Source organism: Aquarana catesbeiana, linkage group LG02 (genome assembly GCF_042186555.1).
Source record: "Aquarana catesbeiana isolate 2022-GZ linkage group LG02, ASM4218655v1, whole genome shotgun sequence".
Lineage (NCBI taxonomy): Eukaryota > Metazoa > Chordata > Amphibia > Anura > Ranidae > Aquarana > Aquarana catesbeiana.
The window spans coordinates 61,454,126-61,473,602 of record NC_133325.1 but is presented as its reverse complement, the minus strand read 5'-3'; the positions used below and the strand labels follow the sequence as shown (position 1 = coordinate 61,473,602).

General features: G+C 42.9%; 1 protein-coding gene across 2 annotated transcripts in view; it reads right to left on the bottom strand.

Moving 5' to 3' along the window:
- The window catches only part of LOC141126915 (cyclic nucleotide-binding domain-containing protein 2-like), a 553,939-nt gene that overhangs the window by 264,808 nt on the left and 269,654 nt on the right, over positions 1-19,477 (bottom strand). For both annotated transcript variants that reach the window (XM_073612976.1, XM_073612977.1), the window contains exon 8: positions 2,601-2,684. In XM_073612976.1, coding sequence (XP_073469077.1) covers positions 2,601-2,684 — 84 coding nt within the window. The remainder of the gene's footprint in view (positions 1-2,600; positions 2,685-19,477) is intronic.

Sequence of the window (19,477 nt, the reverse complement as noted above, 5' to 3'; positions counted from 1 at the left end):
CTGTCTTAGACAGGTATCTGCACCCCTCTCCCCCCTGAAAGGTGCCAAATGTGACACTGGAGGGGGGGAGGGTTCCGAAAAGCGGAAGTTCCATTTTTGTGTGGAACTCCGCTTTAAATATTATCACACCTTTAACTTTCTTGTTTTCTCTTCTAACTTGTTATATCCTGCATTTGGTTTATACTTGTATCTTATAATATTTTCATTATATGTTCAAAAAGTTTACATGTACAGTAACTTTATTTAAATTAATTTTTGTCTTTAAAAACCTCAATAAAATTATTGTACCACAAATTCAATGTTTTCACACACCTTCAGAATATACACCCCATGGAAAGTGGTGCATGCAAGTGTCGGGTTAGGAAGGGGGGGGGGGTAATCTTCATGATCCACTTGATTCTGTTGGGACCCCCAACTAAACTTTCCTATATGACAGCTTGGGAGTCTGACATTGAGTCTAAACACATCATAAATGTTTTTCTCATTGAAGCCTATGTTAAAGTTCCCTCAGGTTGGTATCTAGTCCCGACTCGCCTCTCAATAATGTTCCCTGGTTCTACTTCCCTGTGTTTTTGGTGTTTTTGAAATTTTGGGTATCACACCGTTCTTTAAACATGATGACAATGCATCAATATCAAAAACTTCTGGAATGGGTTCTCACATGTACATAAAATTACAGGCTTCCAGGCTCTAAGAAGTCCACCAATGGTACTTCTTAATGAGCCTGTTCCTGGCAAATCACAATGCTCTCAGACATGAACCCTTTTATGCTCTTAGCTGGCAAAATTTCAATAACTAGAGCTTGGAAAAGTCCCAAAGTATCCCTCTCCTTAGTTAAAAATGAGATCTCATGGATCATAAAACATGAGAAACTTAGCATACTAAGGGACAAATACCAACGAGAGTTCCTGGGATCGACAGAAATAATATATACAAAAGCAAGCACAACTATGACAAGTCACTCCCATTTTTTGGAACTCCCTACCCCAATCTTTCCGGCTATCTCCTACTCTGTCCATTTTGAGGCGATCCCTGAAAACTCATCTACTCAGGGAAGCCTATCCTGCCTTCAGCTAATAATCAAATTTTCTATTTCTCCCATCAGTTCATTCCTCACAGTTATTACCTTTTGATCCATTAGCTCCTCCCTATTAGATTGTAAGCTCCCAGGAGCAGGGCCCTCCTAACCCCTTTGTATTGAATTGTATTGCCACCGTATTGTCTCCCTTTATATTGTAAAGTGCTGTGCAAACTGTTGGCGCTATATAAATCCTATATAATAATATTAATATAATAATTTATTATATATCCAGAACAATCTCCTGTTCTCCCTATACCACTCTTTCCTTTCTTCCACATTATGGCTTGACCCACTTTAAATAAAAAGATCTCTATGAAACTTCATAAACTTTATGTTGATCATTAAGGGGGTTTACCTGTGCTCTTACAGTAGATCTCTTTTCCACATGCAGCAGTGCTTACCACCCTCTTTAAAGCGATTAGTGTTGGACCGCTTTACTGACGGCTGGCATGTTGTTGAGGAGGTGATCCAGTACACCTCTTAAATATCTGATTTTTATTTAAAATGTTTTATTTTTCTCTTCTATATTTAGCTCTTTTATTCTGTGTGGCGGTTGGCCTCTATCTTATTCTGTACTTGTAAAGAAGAAAATCTTTTAATAAAATTTGATTTAAAAAAATCAGCTTTTTTTTTAATCCCAAGGGAATTTCATATTAAAAGTGTCACACGACAACTACTAGCCAAAAGTTTGGATTGAGGTTGCAGTCTGCTGCCACTTACCTCAAAGGGCAAGTTTGAGAGGTGGTGCCTCCTGTAGAACTGTGCAAGCCAAGTTAAAATTGCCACGACGTGTGTACAGCTATATCCAGCTGTAATATTAGAATTTAGGTGGTCTGCCGGTGGAAGGAAAGGTAAAACCAGGGCTCAAACGCATGTTTTTACCCCCCCCCCCCCCCCGGCTGCTCTTATAGTGTTGTAAATCAAAGATGTATATAGAAAGTTTATTTATGCATGTTGGAGTCAGTAAATGATAGGACAAAGTAATATACTTTTCTTAACTACTGATTATTTATTAATATTCAAAGCAAGGCCTTAAGTCTAATCAGATTACTTAAAATATTTAACAACACTATATATGGATAAATTAAATAGATGTATGTACAATTATACTGTACTGTATATATGGCAGGTGCTGTGATTGAAGTCCATGGTCCAAACATATGAAAATATAAAGCTCTGGTGCCCAACCTTTGGCCTTTGGGGAATTGTTGTCCAGGCCCTTGGAACTCATCAGTACTTAGTACAACAGGAACATTGAACTGTAAAGGGGGAGTAATGGCAATGATCTCTAGCAGTCTTGTGTAAAGTCCCCCCCCATCTACACCTGGTCCACTGTCTCTTACCATCTCTTGTAGTATGTCTGCAGTCCCTGACAGTCTTCTGTAACATGGATTGGAAGTTGAGGCCCCCTATACGTTGTAAACTGACCACCAATGGAACAGAGATATCACTTGTTTGGCAATAGAATAAGTGCCCTGATACTATTTTCATAGCTCTAATATGTATTGAAAACACTTACCTGTCTGGATATGGCCAACAATGAGACGGTGTCATGGCACACCACTGTGGCATTCCTCCTGGTGTTGGTCAATATAGCAACATCCTAAAACAAAGTAATATAAAACATCAAAAAAGGAAATGTTTATTAAAGAAACAGAAAAGTATAATTGATCATCTAATAGCAGCAAAACATATTGCCAAATTCAATCCAAAGGAATTTTTTTTGTTCAGAAAGTGATGTGCTATATCCTTCATACATATTTTGGGAGTAAACCTTTTTAGTGTAAGCAGAGGTGGATATAAGAGTTATATATCAATGTTTTATTTCAATGTTTATCAACGTTTTCAGACAAGATTTAACCAACTATTGGATGCATATTTTTTTCTTATTTGACTTTTGATATCTGTTTGACAAGTATAAAAAACTGTTGATCATGTCAGATGTTAGGTGTCAGTCCTATGAACACTTCCTATGTTATCCCAAGAAGGTTAATTAGTCTTTCTAGTTATCTTGGAATACAGATCAATGACTCTTTGGGGTTGATTCAGGCTGGTTTCACATGGGATTTGTCCATAATCTGCACCCCCCCTGTTCAGTAGGGGAGCGCCTCGCTGAGCAGGTGGATGACAGGTCCGAGCCCACTCCGCTATGCAGAGCGGATACGGGACACAGCCCCGCTGCTCTCTATGGGGCTGTCAGATGGAAACAAACCACCTGTCCTTTTCCATCCGACTGTCATCCAATCCGCTGTTTTTTGGCGGACAGGATCAGGCCGGATGCTGGCGGTTGTGTCAGCAGACAAATGTCTGCTGACATCCACCGCTCCATAGAGAACTATGAGTGGTCCAATCGGGTTCGCCTGAAAAACTGACAGGTGGACCTGATCACACAGCTTGTGTGAAATCAGCCCAACTAAAAACTGGAGAGTGCAAAATCTGGTGTAGCTGTGCATAGTACAATCAGTTTATAACTTCAATCCATGCGCCAATCAGTTTATAACTTCAGCTTGTTCAATTAAGCTTTGACAAAAAAACAAAAAACCTGGAAGCTGATTGGTTGCTATGTAGAGATGCTTCAGATTTTGCATTATCTAGTTTTAGAAAATGTTTTGAAAATGAAATGGGGAAAGGGGGGGAGGGGTATTCAGTCATTTAGCAAAGGGACAAATGTGCAGGGCTGACACCACTCAGTCCACATAAATGCTGTGTGTCATTAGGCTACAGCCAGATTTAAGAGCCAAGGGCATTTCTGGCAGATCAACGGGTATTTTTTGTACCTGCAGGGCCTTTAACGGGATAAAACATGGGCAATGTGCATGTATTCCAAATATGTACTACTACTATGTATGTTTTCTGCCCTGAGATACACTATAACTGCTTGAGCATCAGCTTATAATACCCTACATTAACAGTTTTTTTTTTTTTTTTGTGATAGTTTGTCTGACACTGCACCCAAATTAAAGTGATACTAAAGTCATGTTTTTTATTAAAAAAAAAAAAAATAACAAACATGTTATACTTACCTGCTCTGTGCAGTGGTTTTGCACAGATCAGCCCAGATCCTCCTCTTCTCGAGTCCCTCAACGGCGCTCCTGGCCCCTCCCTCCTGCCAAGTGCCCCCACAGCAATCAGCTTTCTGTGGGGGCACCCAAGCCAAGCCGCTGCTATATGTGTCCATTCAGACACAGAGCCACAGCTTGGCCCCACCCCCTCCATCTCCTCATTGGCCTATAGCTGGGATTGACAGCCCCGGGAGCCAATGGCTCCTGCTGCTGAGAAAAAAGCCAATCAGCAGTGCGAGTCCCTGGAGAGACAAGGCTGTCCTGGACATTGCTGGATCAAGAAGGTTTTTAACCTTCTCGCATAGATAGCATTAAGATAAAAAACCTTGTGCCTTTACAACCCTCTTAATTTTATATAATTTCTTTACTCAGAAAGAGCTTTCTTTTGGTGGCAATTAATAAGCACTGGGCTTTTTATGTTTTTATTATATAAGGGGGAATTAAATTATATCCCCACCCTGCGCCTTTGGTGCTCTACTTTAACCCAAAATAAAGCTATATCCACTAGTGATAAATAATGTTAAACAATATAAGAAGCCGTATTTAAAAAACCTTGTGTCAAATCCCAAACTGTTATGCCCTGTACACACGGTCAGATTTTCCGACGGAAAATGTGCGATTGGAGCTTGTTGTCGGAAATTCTGATTGTGTGTGGGCTCTATCGGACTTTTTCCGTCTGAATTTCTGACACACAAAGTTTGAGAGCTTGCTATAAAATTTTCCGACAACAAAATCTGATCGGTTAAATTCCGATCGTGTGTACACAAATCCGACGCACAAAGTGCCACGCATGCTCAGAATAAATTAAGAGACGAAAGCTATTGGCTACTGCCCCGTTTATAGTCCTGATGTACGTGTTTTATGTCATCGCGTTCAGAACGATTGGATTTTCCGCCAACTTTGTGCGGCCGTGTGTATGCTAGACAAGTTTGAGCCAACGACCGTCGGAAAAAATCTGATGGATTTTGTTGTCAGAATGTCCGACCAATGTCCGACCAATGTCCGACCGTGTGTACGGGGCATTATCCATAGTAACAAACTGAAACATAAATAAACATCAACTCCACTCAATTCCTCAGTGAGACAAAATAAAAACAGCGTCTCTCATAAACAATGTATCCATAAAGAAACATGAAATCTTCTAGATTAGCTCCAGCCAGGACATTTCAATGATGTTTATTGCCAATAGAGATGTACACAATGGAAAAATGTGTTTCATTTCGGGTTTATTCCTTAAGTAAATCATTTTGTTTTGTCATATTTATTATGTTAGAATGATTCGTTTTTGGAATTTGTTTTCTATATTTGGATTCATTTTGTATATATGTTGTTCTGAACCAATTCCTATTTATTATTATTATTATTATTATTGATATGATTGATATGATTCGGAGATTCTGATGGATCCACCTCTATCCAACCCAAACACAATACAGTAATACCTCGGATTGCGAGTAATGCGGTTAACGAGCGTTTCGCAATACGAGCTATTATTTTTAAAAAATCCTGACTCGGTTTGCGAGTGTTGTCTTGCAAAACCAGCAGGATTCAAGCCTCTGCGCTGTGCAGTACTGCATTTGGCCAGAGGTGGGGGGGGGCGCCGTGACACTTAGAGCCATTCGGATGCACTCGGAGTGTTTCCAAACCTCCTCAAGGGTTTCCGAGTCCATCCGAGCGGCTCAGAGCGGTCTCTGAGTATTTCGAAGTCACTACGGCATCCCCCCACCTCTGGCCAAATGCGGTACTGCATACAATAGAAGTCAATGTGGAACGAATTATCTTCCTTTCCATTGACTACTATGGGGAAACTCTCTTTGATATGCGAGAGCTTTGGGTTACAAGCATTCTCCCGGAACAGATTATGCTCGTAATCCAAGGTTCCACTGTAAGTCTGAGTCATTATCTTATTTCACTTTTATACCTAGTGTAGAGTATAGTATATTTACTGCAATATGTTTTTATTCTATATGTAGTACATGTTTTATAATGATGAAAAATGATAATGCAAAAAGAATCACCTGATTATCCAAGAGTCAAAGACTACCGCACCTCTCTCATCCGAAAAAAATAAAAGGATCAGATATAATTTGGATCATTTTGTTGTGCCGTTATGTTATTTCGGATGCTTCAAACATTAAAGGAGTTGTAAAAACAGAAGATTTTTTTATCTTAATGCATTCTATGCATTAAGATAAAAAAACTTCTGTGTGTAGCAGCCTCCCCCCAGCACCCCTTAAATTACTTACATGAGCCCCTTCTCTCTTCAGCGATGTCCACGGTCCCCTCATCCATCCAGGACACTCTTCTTGATTGGCTGAGACAGAGCAGTGGTGCCAATGGCTTCCACGGCTGTCAATCAAAGTCAGTCAGCCAATCAGAGGAGAGAGGGGACAGGGCCAAGTCAGGGCTCCATGTCTGCATGGATATACAGAGCTCTGACTCGGCTTGAGTGCCCCCTGTAGCAAGCTGCTGGCTTAGGGGCACTCAAAGGAGGGGCCAGGAGCAGCAAAGAGGGACCTGAGAAGAGGAGGATCCGGGATGCTCTGTGCAAAACCAACTACACACAGGAGGTAAGCATAACATGTTTGTTATTTAAAAAAAAACAAAAAAAAACACCTTTACAATCACTTTAACAAAAGGCCCAAACTATTGCATCGTGTCTTCCAAATGATTATTTCAGTTTCATTGAAATCCATTAATATTGTGATTGGGAGATTCAGATAAACCCAAATCTTTGAATAATGACAATTTTATCTGAATTGTAAAATGAAATGAATCGCACATGTCTAATTACCAACCAGCTGTGTATAATCACCAAGTACAGCCCACCACATTTTAACGGACATACACTCACTAATTTTTATTGCCCAGCTCTCTCAAGTAGGGCAAACAAGCACTATTGGCTAAAGGCCTATACACACGATACGAAAATCAGAAGTAAAATTTTGTCCGACGAACGATCTGCAGATTTTCAGATCGTTATTATGGCGCTTTCGACAGACGATTCTGTTTTTTTGTCACAAAAAAAGCTGGATGTGCTGACTATAACATTTTCATCGGATGCAAACTCAACGTTTGATGTTCCTTTAATTAGTATGGTCTTGGTACGAAGAAAATCGTAAGAGCAAGACTACGCATGCTCAGAGACTAAAGAATACATACAAAACTGATCAACACATTACGTCACTTCTGAAGTTGTATTCTGTCATACGAGGTATGCAGAGCACCATCTCTGAACGCACAACACATTGAACCTTGAAGCAGGTGTAATACAGCAGCAGAAGACCACCCTGGTTGCCAGTTCTGTTAGCTAAGAACAGGAAACTGAGGCTACAATTCACACAGGCTCACCAAAAATGGACAATACAAGATTGGATAAATGTTGCCTGGTCCGATGAGTCTCGATTTCAGCTGCGACATTCAGATGGTAGGGTCAGAATTTGACATAAACAACATAAAGGCATGGATCCATCCTGCCTTGTATCAACGATTCAGGCTGGTGGTGTAATGGTGTGGGGGATATTTTCTTGGCACACTTTGGGCCCCTTAGTGGCAATTGAGCATCGTTTAAATGCCACGGCCTACCTGAGTATTGTTGCTGACCATGTCCATCCCTTTAGGACTACAGTGTACCCATCTTCTGATGGCTCCTTCCAGCAGAATAATGCTCCATGTCACAAAGCTCAAATCATCTCACCACTGGTTTCTTGAATATGACAATGAGGTCCCTGTACTCCAATGGCCTCCACAGTCACCAGATCTCATCCAATAGAGCACCTTTGGTGGAACGGGAGATTTGCATCACAGATGTGCAGCTGACAAATCTGCAGCAACTGCGTGATGATATCATGTCAATATGGACCAAAATCTCTGAGGAATGTTTCCAACACCTTGTTGAATCTATGCCATGAAGAATTATGACAGTTCTGAAGGCAAAGGGGGTCCAACCCCATACTAGCAAGGTGTACCTAATAAAGTGAGTGTATGTCCAAAGTGATTGACTGTGTACATTATTTACTGTAGTAGTATGTGTTCTAGACTTGGGTACTTGTGTCTGTATTTTTTGCCATTTTTTTTTATTCATAGCTCAGGAGGAGCAAAAGAACTTTTATAAATAAAGAATTATAGAGAACATAGATGAAACAGGTCAAATATCATCACAGTAAGCAAAAAGAAGAAAGAGTTAGACTAATCTGGATGGTACAGAAGTGGCTGACATTAAATAAGTAATACCAACAGAGAGAGATCATATATAATGTTTCACAAACCCTCTAGTACTTATATAAATGAGTAAGGGTAATATCAAAAACTACGTCATGTCACTCAGAGGCCTTGAACAAGCTGTTAAATATTTAGAATAGTTTTGCATACAGATCTACTTTTGAAGTTTAGCCAAGTTTGCTATCACTAATTCAGTTTTACAGACCTTATTTTCCATATACACTCTTCCAAACTGCATTGGTGTTTTTTTATGTTTTTTTCCCCCAAAAAATCCTTTCATCACCATATAACAAATTAATCACGGTGGGGGCCTGAATCTGGCATGTGATGAATGTGCTTGGGCAGACTAAAGTTAGGTCCACTTTAAAGCTGAAAAAATATATAGTATATGGGATATATTTTAGCTGCCAAAAGATTTGTATTTCTGTCCATCCAGTTTTTATATATATATATATATATATATATATATATATATATATATATATATATATATATACGGTATATATATACCGTATATATATATATATATATATATATATATATATATATATATACGGTATATATATATATATATATATATATATATATATATATACGGTATATATATATATATATATATATATATATATATATATATATATATATATATACCGTATATACGGTATATATATATATGTATATATATATATATATATATATATATATATATATATATATATATATATATTTTTTTTTTTTTTTTTTTATTGAGTATTTCAAATGGCAAAGTAGAATAAAGTATGTTATGAATTTCTCGCAAAGTTAAAAGAAACAGGGGGCCTCAGGCCCTTGATTATTATCAAAAACAAAGTAACTGTCGGCATGTTGTTACAAATATAAGAACAACAATTATAGGAGGTAGAAGAATGTATAGAATAGAAAATAGAGAAGGAAGAGGAGAAGAGGAGAAAGAATATCTTGGACCAAAAGCCTCCGGGGCTTGCCGGGCGGCCAGAAGTCCAAGTAATGGTCAGTACGTTTCATTTTATACCGATATATAAATGGGTGACCAGATCACCTAATAGATACAAAAATTTGTTGATTGATTGATTAATTTATTATGGGGAATTAACTGTATGAGTCATAATACCACTAGGTGCAAATATGAATGGAGATTGTAGTGATGATTCCTCAGATGTCATTAAAGGAGTTGTAAAGGCAGAAGGTTTTTTTTATCTTAATGCATTCTGTGTAGCAGCACCCCCAGCACCCCCCAATTACCTACCTGATCTCTGACTCAGCTTGGGTGACCCCTGTAGCAAGTTGCTGGCTGAGGGGCACTCAAAGGAGGGAGGGGCCAGGAGCAGCAAAGAGGGACCCGAGAAGAGGAGGAGCTGGACTGCTCTGTGCAAAACCAACTGCACAGAGGAGGGAAGTATAAAATGTTTGTTACTTTTTTTTTTTTTTAAACGAGCCTTTACAATCACTTTAAGCTCTTATCAATGAAGGAGCACCATCTGGATTCAAAGCGTTTGATACAGCTGACCCTTTGCATTTTAGTGTCCAGTTATTCTCTAAATAGATGTGCTTTTTAACGTTTCTCTTGATTTCCAAGATGGTGGTCGTTGTTGCAGAGATCCAATGCTTAAAGATGTTTCTACGAGCAACTAGGAGACATACGAGAGTCCACTGGTGTTTGTTCTCCCAGTTCCTGCTGCTGAAAAACATCCCCACAGCATGATGCAGCCACCACCATGCTTCACTGTAGGAATGGTATTGGCCAGGTAATGAACGGTGTCTGGTTTTCTCCAGACATCATGTTTGCTAACCAGGTCAGCAAACATGATGTTTCATGTTTGCTGACCTGGTTAGCAAACATGTTTCATCAGACCAGAGAAGTTTGTTTCTCATGGTCTAAGAGTCCTTCAGGTGCCTTTTGGCAAACTCCAGGTGGGCTGTCATGTGCCTTTTACTGAGGAGTGGCTTCTGTCTGTCCACTCTGCCATACAGGCCTGATTGGTGGAGTGCTGCAGAGATGGTTGTTCTTTTGGAAGGTTCTCCTCTCTTCATAGAGAAAAGCTGGAGCTCTGTCAGAGTGACCATCAGGTTCTTGGTCACCTCCCTGACTAAGGCTCTTCTCCCCTAATCGCTCAGTTTGGCCAGGCGGCATGCTCTAGGAAGAGTCCTGGTTGTTCCAGACTTATTCCATTTACGGATGATGGATGCCACTGTGCTCATTGGGAACTTCAGTGCTGCAGAACTTTTTCTGTACCCTTCCCCAGGTCTGTCCCTCGATACAATCCTGTCTTGGTGGTCTACAGACAATGCCTTGGACTTCATGGCTTGGTTTTGCTCTGACATGCAGTATATATAGACAGGTGTGTGCCTTTTTCCAAATCATGTCCAATCAACTGAATTTACCACAGGCAGACTCCAATATAGTTGTAGAAACATTTCAAGGATCATCAGTTAAAACAGGATGCGCCTGAGCTCAAATTTTGAGTGTCACGGCAAAGGCTATGAATAGCATGAAAATAGGGGGGGAGGGGACAGGCATGAACCTAGTGACCGAAATCCGACTGGTCAAGTGAAAAGTTGGAGTGCCAACTCACCCAAACTTTGGATGGAGTTCACCTATGGAGGACCAAAATTACTCAGGAACCAAGGGAAAAAGGGAAATGGGAATAGGGAGAGAAATCCCCAAAGAGGTCTGTACCTCAAAAGAGGAATAGGAACAGACTGCCGAGTACTCCTTTAATAAGCTTTATTCAATAATAATATATGAAAAATACAAAACACAGGACATTTACAATAGGTTGGAACAAATGCTAAACATGACAATGTTGTCCGTTTAAAGAAGCACTCCCAGGGTCACAGCCATACTCATTCATCCACAGTTCACAGTGTGTGTGTCACACATATCATAGAACATTAATTGGGTCTGAAGGGGTCCTGGGAAATCCGTAGGGCACACGCAAACAGAATGCTGTGTGCCTTGCTTTGGGAAATCCAGGCCCACTATTTGCCCTATTTCACAGAGTGCAAACCACAGAAGTGGAACAGATACAGGTATACAATATTAGAGATTAGTGAAGCAGCAGACTTATGAAGCAGAATATCTAATCTCTGCAATTTTCACCAGCACTTGGTTCAGCTACCTGTATAGCACCACAGGGTGATGAAGCTGTATAAGCTGGAGCAGACATAAATCATCATCAACCAGTGTGAATGGTGAAACAGGTGATGCAGGCTGTAAAAGTTAATCGAGGGGGTACTCATCCAGGGACAGTAGACAGATCTGAACTACGGTATGTGTATACACGCGTTGCATGCACAGTGGTCCCTGTCCCCACAGATAGCTGGGCAGCCTGGGAGGGCACAGATGGCTCTGAAGCACAATGCACTTTGCGGGGAGTTTTCATCCCCAGCAGGGGGGCAGGACTCCCCGTTTTGCTGGCCAGCTAGTCTATGTAATGGAGGATCATTCCTCCTGTGTCCGCTCATGGATGTTTTCCCGTGGTGTTACCACTGCATATCACCATGACTCCTTTGCTGATGACAGGTACACACAGAACGCCGGCCAGCTGCTCACTTCCGGTTTACGGTTCTCGTGGTTGCACTTCTATGATCGTGGAGGTGGGTGGCTAGATGGTAGGTCGCCAGAGCATGGTCGGAGTAGCGGGTGCGCTTGGGCACTACACTACAATAATGCGTTTCACCCACACATGGACCTCTTTGGGGATTTCTCTCCCTACTCCCCTTTCCCTTGGTTCCAAAGGCTGTGAATACTTATGTATATGTGATTTTTTTTCCATTTTTTAAAAAATAAATTTGCAAAGATTTCAAACAAACTTCTTTCACATTGTCATTATGGGGTATTGTTTGTAGAATTTTGAGGAAAATAATGAATTTAATCCATTTTGGAAGACGGCTGTAACATAACAAAATGTGGAAAATGCGAAGCACTGTGAATTCTTTCCAAATGTACTGTACAAGTGGCCATTTCAACACACATTAAGCAGTCATAGACGACTATTGTCAGCATTAGGAACCCATCCAAAGAAGTGCCATACAGTGTCTGCGAAGAGACAAAAGAGATTCCACCATTGATGAAAAAATGGCGAAAACACCTATTTAAAAAAAATAAAAAATAAAATGGCAAATGTTTAGGAAACACAATGTTTCAGCAAGCCAAAATATCGCTCAGGTTTACATCTGCTTAACATATACAAACCATTTATTAGAATTTATGTAGAATTATTGTTTTTCTATCTTGACATTAATTAATGGCCTCACACATTTTTAATTGGTTTAAGCAAATTAAGGAGTTTGAGAACATTAGTAGCTATGACAAAGAAATATTAATTAGCCTTCAGACTTAAATTAATGGAAAAGATACTCTGTTTTGGCTAATAGGGTAGATAAATCATACAGGTGATAATGTGCAGAAAGAGACATATTTGTATTATTCAGTATTCCTTTCAATTGCAAATATGCATGAAAATGTCATTAGCAGACATGATCAGAGCTCAGGGTAATGTCATTCCTTTTGTCCTGGCAAAGGTTATTCATTACGTTTAAGATCACTCCGACCAGGGCCTTTTGAAGAAGATCACACAGTGGCTTGGTGTGTAATAATGATGCCTTAAAACTTTTTAGATCAGTTCCCAGCAGGGCACCATCTTCATGGAGTTGATTTTTTTTTTTATGGGGCTCAGTCTGGTATTAAAGCTTGTAAGCTGTAAACAATTATATTTGTGAACATTAATCGGTGATTAAGGATGAGCAGAAGGATTTGGGGAAAAAAATTTTGCCGCAAAATTCCTAAATCTGTGAATATTGCCTGGAAACAAAATAATCTGCTCTTTTTTTCATTTTTTTTCTCAGCTACATTTCTGTGGAACTCCAGGGTTCCTCCAGAGGTTTCTAGGGGCTGAATGAGCAGAGAGCAGTGGTGGATTGATCTCCTGCCTGAAGGTGTACCTATAGTTCTAGTACTATATATATACTCTGCATTTAGTGTAGACTCTATATTCAGTGTAGACTCTATATTCAGTTAGTGCAGGCAGTGTATTTAATATATATATATATATATATATATATATATATATATATATATATATATATATACACACATATCTGCATTTAGTGTAGACTAGATATTCAGTGTATACTTTATATTTAGTCAATGCAGGCAGTGTATTTAATATAGATATACAGTCTAGTATATACATATCCAGTGCTGTGTCTTGGCCTAGGCCAACAAGGCCCAGGCCTAGGGCGGCACTGTGCGGGGGGGCGGCAGAAAGCCGCCCCCCCCCCCCGAAAATGGCAGCGGCGCCCTCTTCCCGACTCCCGCACAGCAGGGAGTACAGCTTAGCAGTGCAGTACAGTGGCGTCCCGGGTGCCGTCAAGCCGCCCCTCCGTAAAGCTGTGATTCTGTCTCTGATTGGCCCTCTGCTGTGGCCAATCATGGGGAGGGAAACAGCGGTCAGGAAGCTGGGCGGCGGCACGGTAAAACCAATTAGAGCCGCTCTCTCTCTCTTCGGCTGACAGAAAGGGGAGGGGGGGGTGAGCGGGGGAGTTCTCTGGCAAATGGAGCAGCAGATCTGTGACAGGGAGAGGAGAGATGTGGGTTGTCTGTGTATCTCCCCCGCTCGCCCCCCCTCCCCTGACAACCCGCATCTCTCCTCTCCCTGTCACAGATCTGCTGCTCCATTTGCCAGAGAACTCCCCCGCTCGCCCCCCCTCCCCTTTCTGTCAGCCTAAGGGAGAAGAGAGAGAGAGCGGCTCTAATTGGTTTCCCTGCGCCGTCGCCCAGCTTCCTGACCGCTGTTTTCCTCCCCATGATTGGCCACAGCAGAGGGCCAATCAGAAGACTCTGGGGGGCATCATGGGAAAAGTAGCCCCCACAGACATGCTACAGCCCCCAGCATGCATGCACTCTGCTGAGGGGGGGTGTTAGAGGAGAAAAAGAGAGTACTGTGCTGGGGGAAGCCAAAGAGAGAGCCACGCTGTACCTGCACCACCAGAGAGCCACGCTGTACCCGCACCACCAAAGAGCCACGCTGTACCCGATCCACCAAAGAGCCACGCTGTACCCGCACCACCAGAGAGCCACGCTGTACCCGCACCACCAAAGAGCCACGCTGTACCCGCACCACCAGAGAGCCACGCTGTACCCGCACCACCAGAGAGCCACGCTGTACCCGCACCACCAGAGAGCCACGCTGTACCCGCACCACCAAAGAGCCACGCTGTACCCGCACCACCAAAGAGCCACGCTGTACCCGCACCACCAGAGAGCCACGCTGTACCCGCACCACCAGAGAGCCACGCTGTACCCGCACCACCAGAGAGCCACGCTGTACCCGCACCACCAGAGAGCCACGCTGTACCCGCACCGCCAGAGAGCCACGCTGTACCCGCACCGCCAGAGAGCCACGCTGTACCCGCACCGCCAGAGAGCCACGCTGTACCCGCACCACCAAAGAGCCACGCTGTACCCGCACCACCAGAGAGCCACGCTGTACCCGCACCACCAGAGAGCCACGCTGTACCCGCACCACCAGAGAGCCACGCTGTACCCGCACCACCAGAGAGCCACGCTGTACCCGCACCACCAGAGGGGGAGAAAGATGAAGCCACTGCCGGGGTACAGACATGCTATACTACTGACCAGAGTCAGCCTGGGCAACCCAGAGTGAGCGAACGTCCAGCCGGAGGGATCACTGTTGCGGTTTCACCGGGTCTGGTAAGAGAGCCTGTTGGCCATTATCCATTACTGTTCCCAGGGACTGAGCCATTAGGAAGTGCCTAACCTGATATCCTCTGGGCCTTGTTGACCGCCACAATGAGCTCCAACGCTGGGCCTCCAGTCAAAAAATTAAGGGGGATGACACAATTTTTACAGCTCCAGGTGACACCAAACCTAGTGACGCCACTGTCCCGGAGCCCACAACAAGTTCCGGCACTGAGCTTCGGTAACTGGCAGCCAGAGTGCGCTAGCGTGGGCACCCAGGACATCTGCCACCTGGGGTCCCACAAGCGGCGATCGGCTTTCCATAGCAGCCACCACCTCTCTCCCCACTGTCAGCCACACACACTCCTCGGCTCCTCCTCCTTCTCAGCTCCAATGTTCTAGTGTACACAGCCAGGAGGAGAAGGAGCCACAGAGGAGGGACACGACTTCAGTGCAAGAGCCGCGCTTCTGCTCTGAGGTCTGTGTATAGTTTACAGTGGAGGGGGACACAGTAACCGGGAAGGGGGGCAGATAACAAATGCACACATGGATGAGGGGAGGGGGGGTAAGGGGATATGTGCTGGGTGCTTTGGGAGGGGTCTGATCCTCCCCTCCCAAAGCAACCAGCACATATCCCCTTACCACCAAACGAAAAGATGCTGCATGCCTCTCTGTCCTCTTCCCGCGGCGTCCCTCTGTCCTCCTCCAATGAAGATGACAGGGCGGATCTTTAAAAGAAAGGGGTGTGGCCTTGACAGGAAGGGGTGGGTCATATTTAAATTAGGGGGTGCGCAAGCTCAGTCAGGCCTAGGGCAGCACAAAACCTAAATACACCACTGTACATATCTCTGCATTTAGTGTAGACTAGATATTCAGTGTAGACTTTATATTCAGTCAATGCAGGCAGTGTAGTATATATAACACAGTGTATTGAAGTGGTTAAGGGGAACCCTGCACCAAAGTTTAAAAAAAAAATCCATACCAAGGCCTTATTCGAGCATGCAACCTGGCAGGTCAGGATAGGGGGGGACGAGTGAGTGCTCCCCCTCCTCCTGAACCATACTAGGCCACATGCCCTCAACATGGGGAGGGTGCTTTGTACCCCCCAAAGCACCTTGTCCCCATGTTGATGGGGACAAGGGCCTTATACACACAACCCTTGCCCGGTGGTTGTGGGAATCTGCAGACGGGGAGCTTATCGGAATCTGGAAGCCCCCTTTCACTGGCCCCCCCTATGTGGATGGGTATGGGGGACATTGTCCCCCTACCCATTAACCAAAAAAGTGTCAAATAAATAAAAACGACAGGAGACAGTTTTTGACAATTCCTTTATTAAAAAAAAGTGTCCCGCAATGTCCATCCATCTTCAATCACGACACAGATGGACCCGAAAAATATAAAAAAGAAAAAAAAAAAGAAGCTTAGCCTCGATGGGAGGCGTCCCGCCGACTGCTGTCTCTTGGCTGTGACAGCTGTTTTATAGGCAAGAGCGGGGGTCACCCGGTTAACCTTTTTTTTTGTTTTCTATTTTTCGGGTCCGTCTGCGCTGTGATTGAAGATGGATGGACACTTTTTTTCTTTTGTTTTAATAAAGGATTTGTCAAAAACTGTCCCCTGTCGTTTTTACTTTTTTGACACTTTTTTGGTGAATGGGTAGGGGTACAATGTAGGGGGGGGGGCTTTCAGATTCCCCCACCACTGGGCAAGGTTTGTGGGGATGTGGCCTTTGTCCCCATCAAAATTGGGACAAGGTGCTTTGGGGTGGACTCCAAAGTACCCTCCCCATGTTGAAGGCATGTGGCCTGGTATTGTTTGGGGGGGGGGGCTCGCTCGCCCCCCCTTTCCTGAATAAGGGTCTGGTATGGATTTTGGGGGGGACCCTCACATCATTTTTTTTTTTTGCCCGAAGGGCCTGGGATGGACTGGGGGGGGGGGGCACACCGCATGCTGTTTACAGCCGCGAGCATGTTTCTATGAAATTCTTTCCTTTAGAAATGTATTTTTGCTGTGGGACTGTAATAAACATCGGAAAGATGTGGTAGTTTACAGGCAGACTAAGGGGATTCTTATAGCACTGATCGCTGTATAAATGACAATGGTCCCAAAATAGTGTCAAAAGTGTCCGATGTGTCCGCCATAATGTCGCAGTCACAATAAAAATCGCAGATTGCCGCCATTACTAATAAAAAAAATTAATAATAAAAATGCCATCTATCCCCTATTTTGTAGATGCTATAAATTTTGCCCAAACCAATCAATATACGCTTATTGTGATTTTCTTTTACCAAAAATATGTAGAAGAATACATATCGGCCTAAACTGAGAAAGAAATTTGTTTTTTTATATATTTTTTGGGGATATTTATAGCAAAAAGTAAAAAATATTGCTTTTTTTTCAAAATTGCTGCTCTTCTTTTGTTTATAGCGCAAAAAATAAAAACCGCAGAGGTGATCAAATACCACCAAAAGAAAGCTCTATTTGTGGGAAAAAAAGGACGTCAATTTTGTCTGGGTGCAGCGTCACACGACCGCTCAATTGTCATTTAAAGCGACGCAGTGCCGTATCGTAAAAAGTGCTTTGGTCGTGAAGGGGGTAAATTCTTCCGGGGCTGAAGTGGTTAATAAAAAAAAGTTATGCCCACTGTTGCATTACTTTCGGTACAGACCTCTTAGTGTTTGAGCTCAAAGAATCTTTCATGTAATCCAACCTCCATTCCCCACTAGGCTGGTGCAGCAAATGAGTGTCGGAAAAAAAATGATAGCACATCAGCTGCATTGGCTTGAATGTTGTGTAAATGGTGCCTAACATAAACGGTTCATAGAGACAGTAGACATAAAAAAAATTAACAAGACATAATGACTCCCTCTGACATTTTCTCTTTTTTGCAGAGAGTAGAGCTGCTTTTGCCTGAGGCTCATATTCATTAAACTTACAATAATGCCTCCAGGTGTGTCTACACTATATAACTGGCCTTCCCAATGAAATAACTTTATGTAATGTAGCTTTAGATAAAAATTTCAACAGACAGTATTTTGTCCCCCTGAGTTTGCCCCTATATTTTTCCAAGCCAGTGTCAGCCTTATTTTTAAATTCAGCTTATGTGCAAAGGATGGACAGAACTGAATAAAACAAAGGAATACAGGCAATTACACACAAAATAAAAAAATTGAAAAATTTGCACAGCATTTCTGAGCTTCTGAATGCAGGGGCCGGGATCCAATGTCACACTCTGCACAGCTTAGAGCAGGGAGCAGAGTGTAATCTGAGATATGAGTGGAGGGAATGGAAACCCACCCCTCTATACAGTCTCATAGGGACACATGTACTGCTGAGGCTGCCAATCAACTGCTGTGTGCTGTAGGGGGAAGGGGCTGTCTCCCAGGATTGTCTGGTGTCATCAAAGACACCAGACAATCCTAGAAGACAGCCCCCTCCCCCTACAGCACACAGCAGTTGATTGGCAGCCTCAGCAGTACATGTGTCCCTATGAGATGACACCAGACAATCCCAGACCAGGGCAAACCGTGGCCCCAGGGCCATATCCGGCCCTTTGGCTGTCCCTATCCAGCCCTCAGTGCCTCCAATGTCAGCATGCCTCAAAGAGGAAGCTGACAGGCTCAGAGAGACATGCTGAGAGATGTCCATGCGGGGAACCGCAAGAGCTAGAAGGCAAATGCCTGAGTTGCTGTTTAGAACAGAAGGGAGGCTCAGTTCTAGTGGGAGAGTGTTGTCTAGGAGATGTCCCCATACTTCCCAACTTTTTGAGATGGGAATGAGGGACACCTATCAGCAAAGGTATGCAGGCATAGGACACACCCCTGGCCACACACCCCTTAAAGGAGAATTGTACAAGATTGGTTAAACCCACAAGTGCTATAGATATAGATAGATAAAAAGTGCATTTTATATACAATTATATAGATCAGACCAAAATGAGGGACAAATGAGGAGGAATGAGGGACAGAGGGACATTGCTCCAAATCAGGGAAAGTCCCCCTAAATCAGGGACAGTTAGGAGCTATGCGTCCCGACACTTGCCCACCTATTCCGAGCACCAGGTGTTTGTTTTCTATCTGTTTATGTACTTATGTACCTTCCCAGGTCCAAAATTTATATTGAGAAGACTTAAGTTCAGCTCTCCACAACAGTCCCAGTTTATCCATGTGGCCCCTTTAGAAAATGAATTGCCCTCTCCCGACATAGACTTGAAGAAGTGACTCGTGCAAATAGCAGAGGAATAAGGGTGGAGACAGAAATCATGCTAGGTGCTTTGGATTGAGGCTAGTACACACTATAGTAGGATATGTTCTGTTCATTTTTAATTTCAGAGGTTTACAACCACTTTAACCGCTTGCCGACCAGCCGTCATCATTACACTGCAGCAAGGTGGCA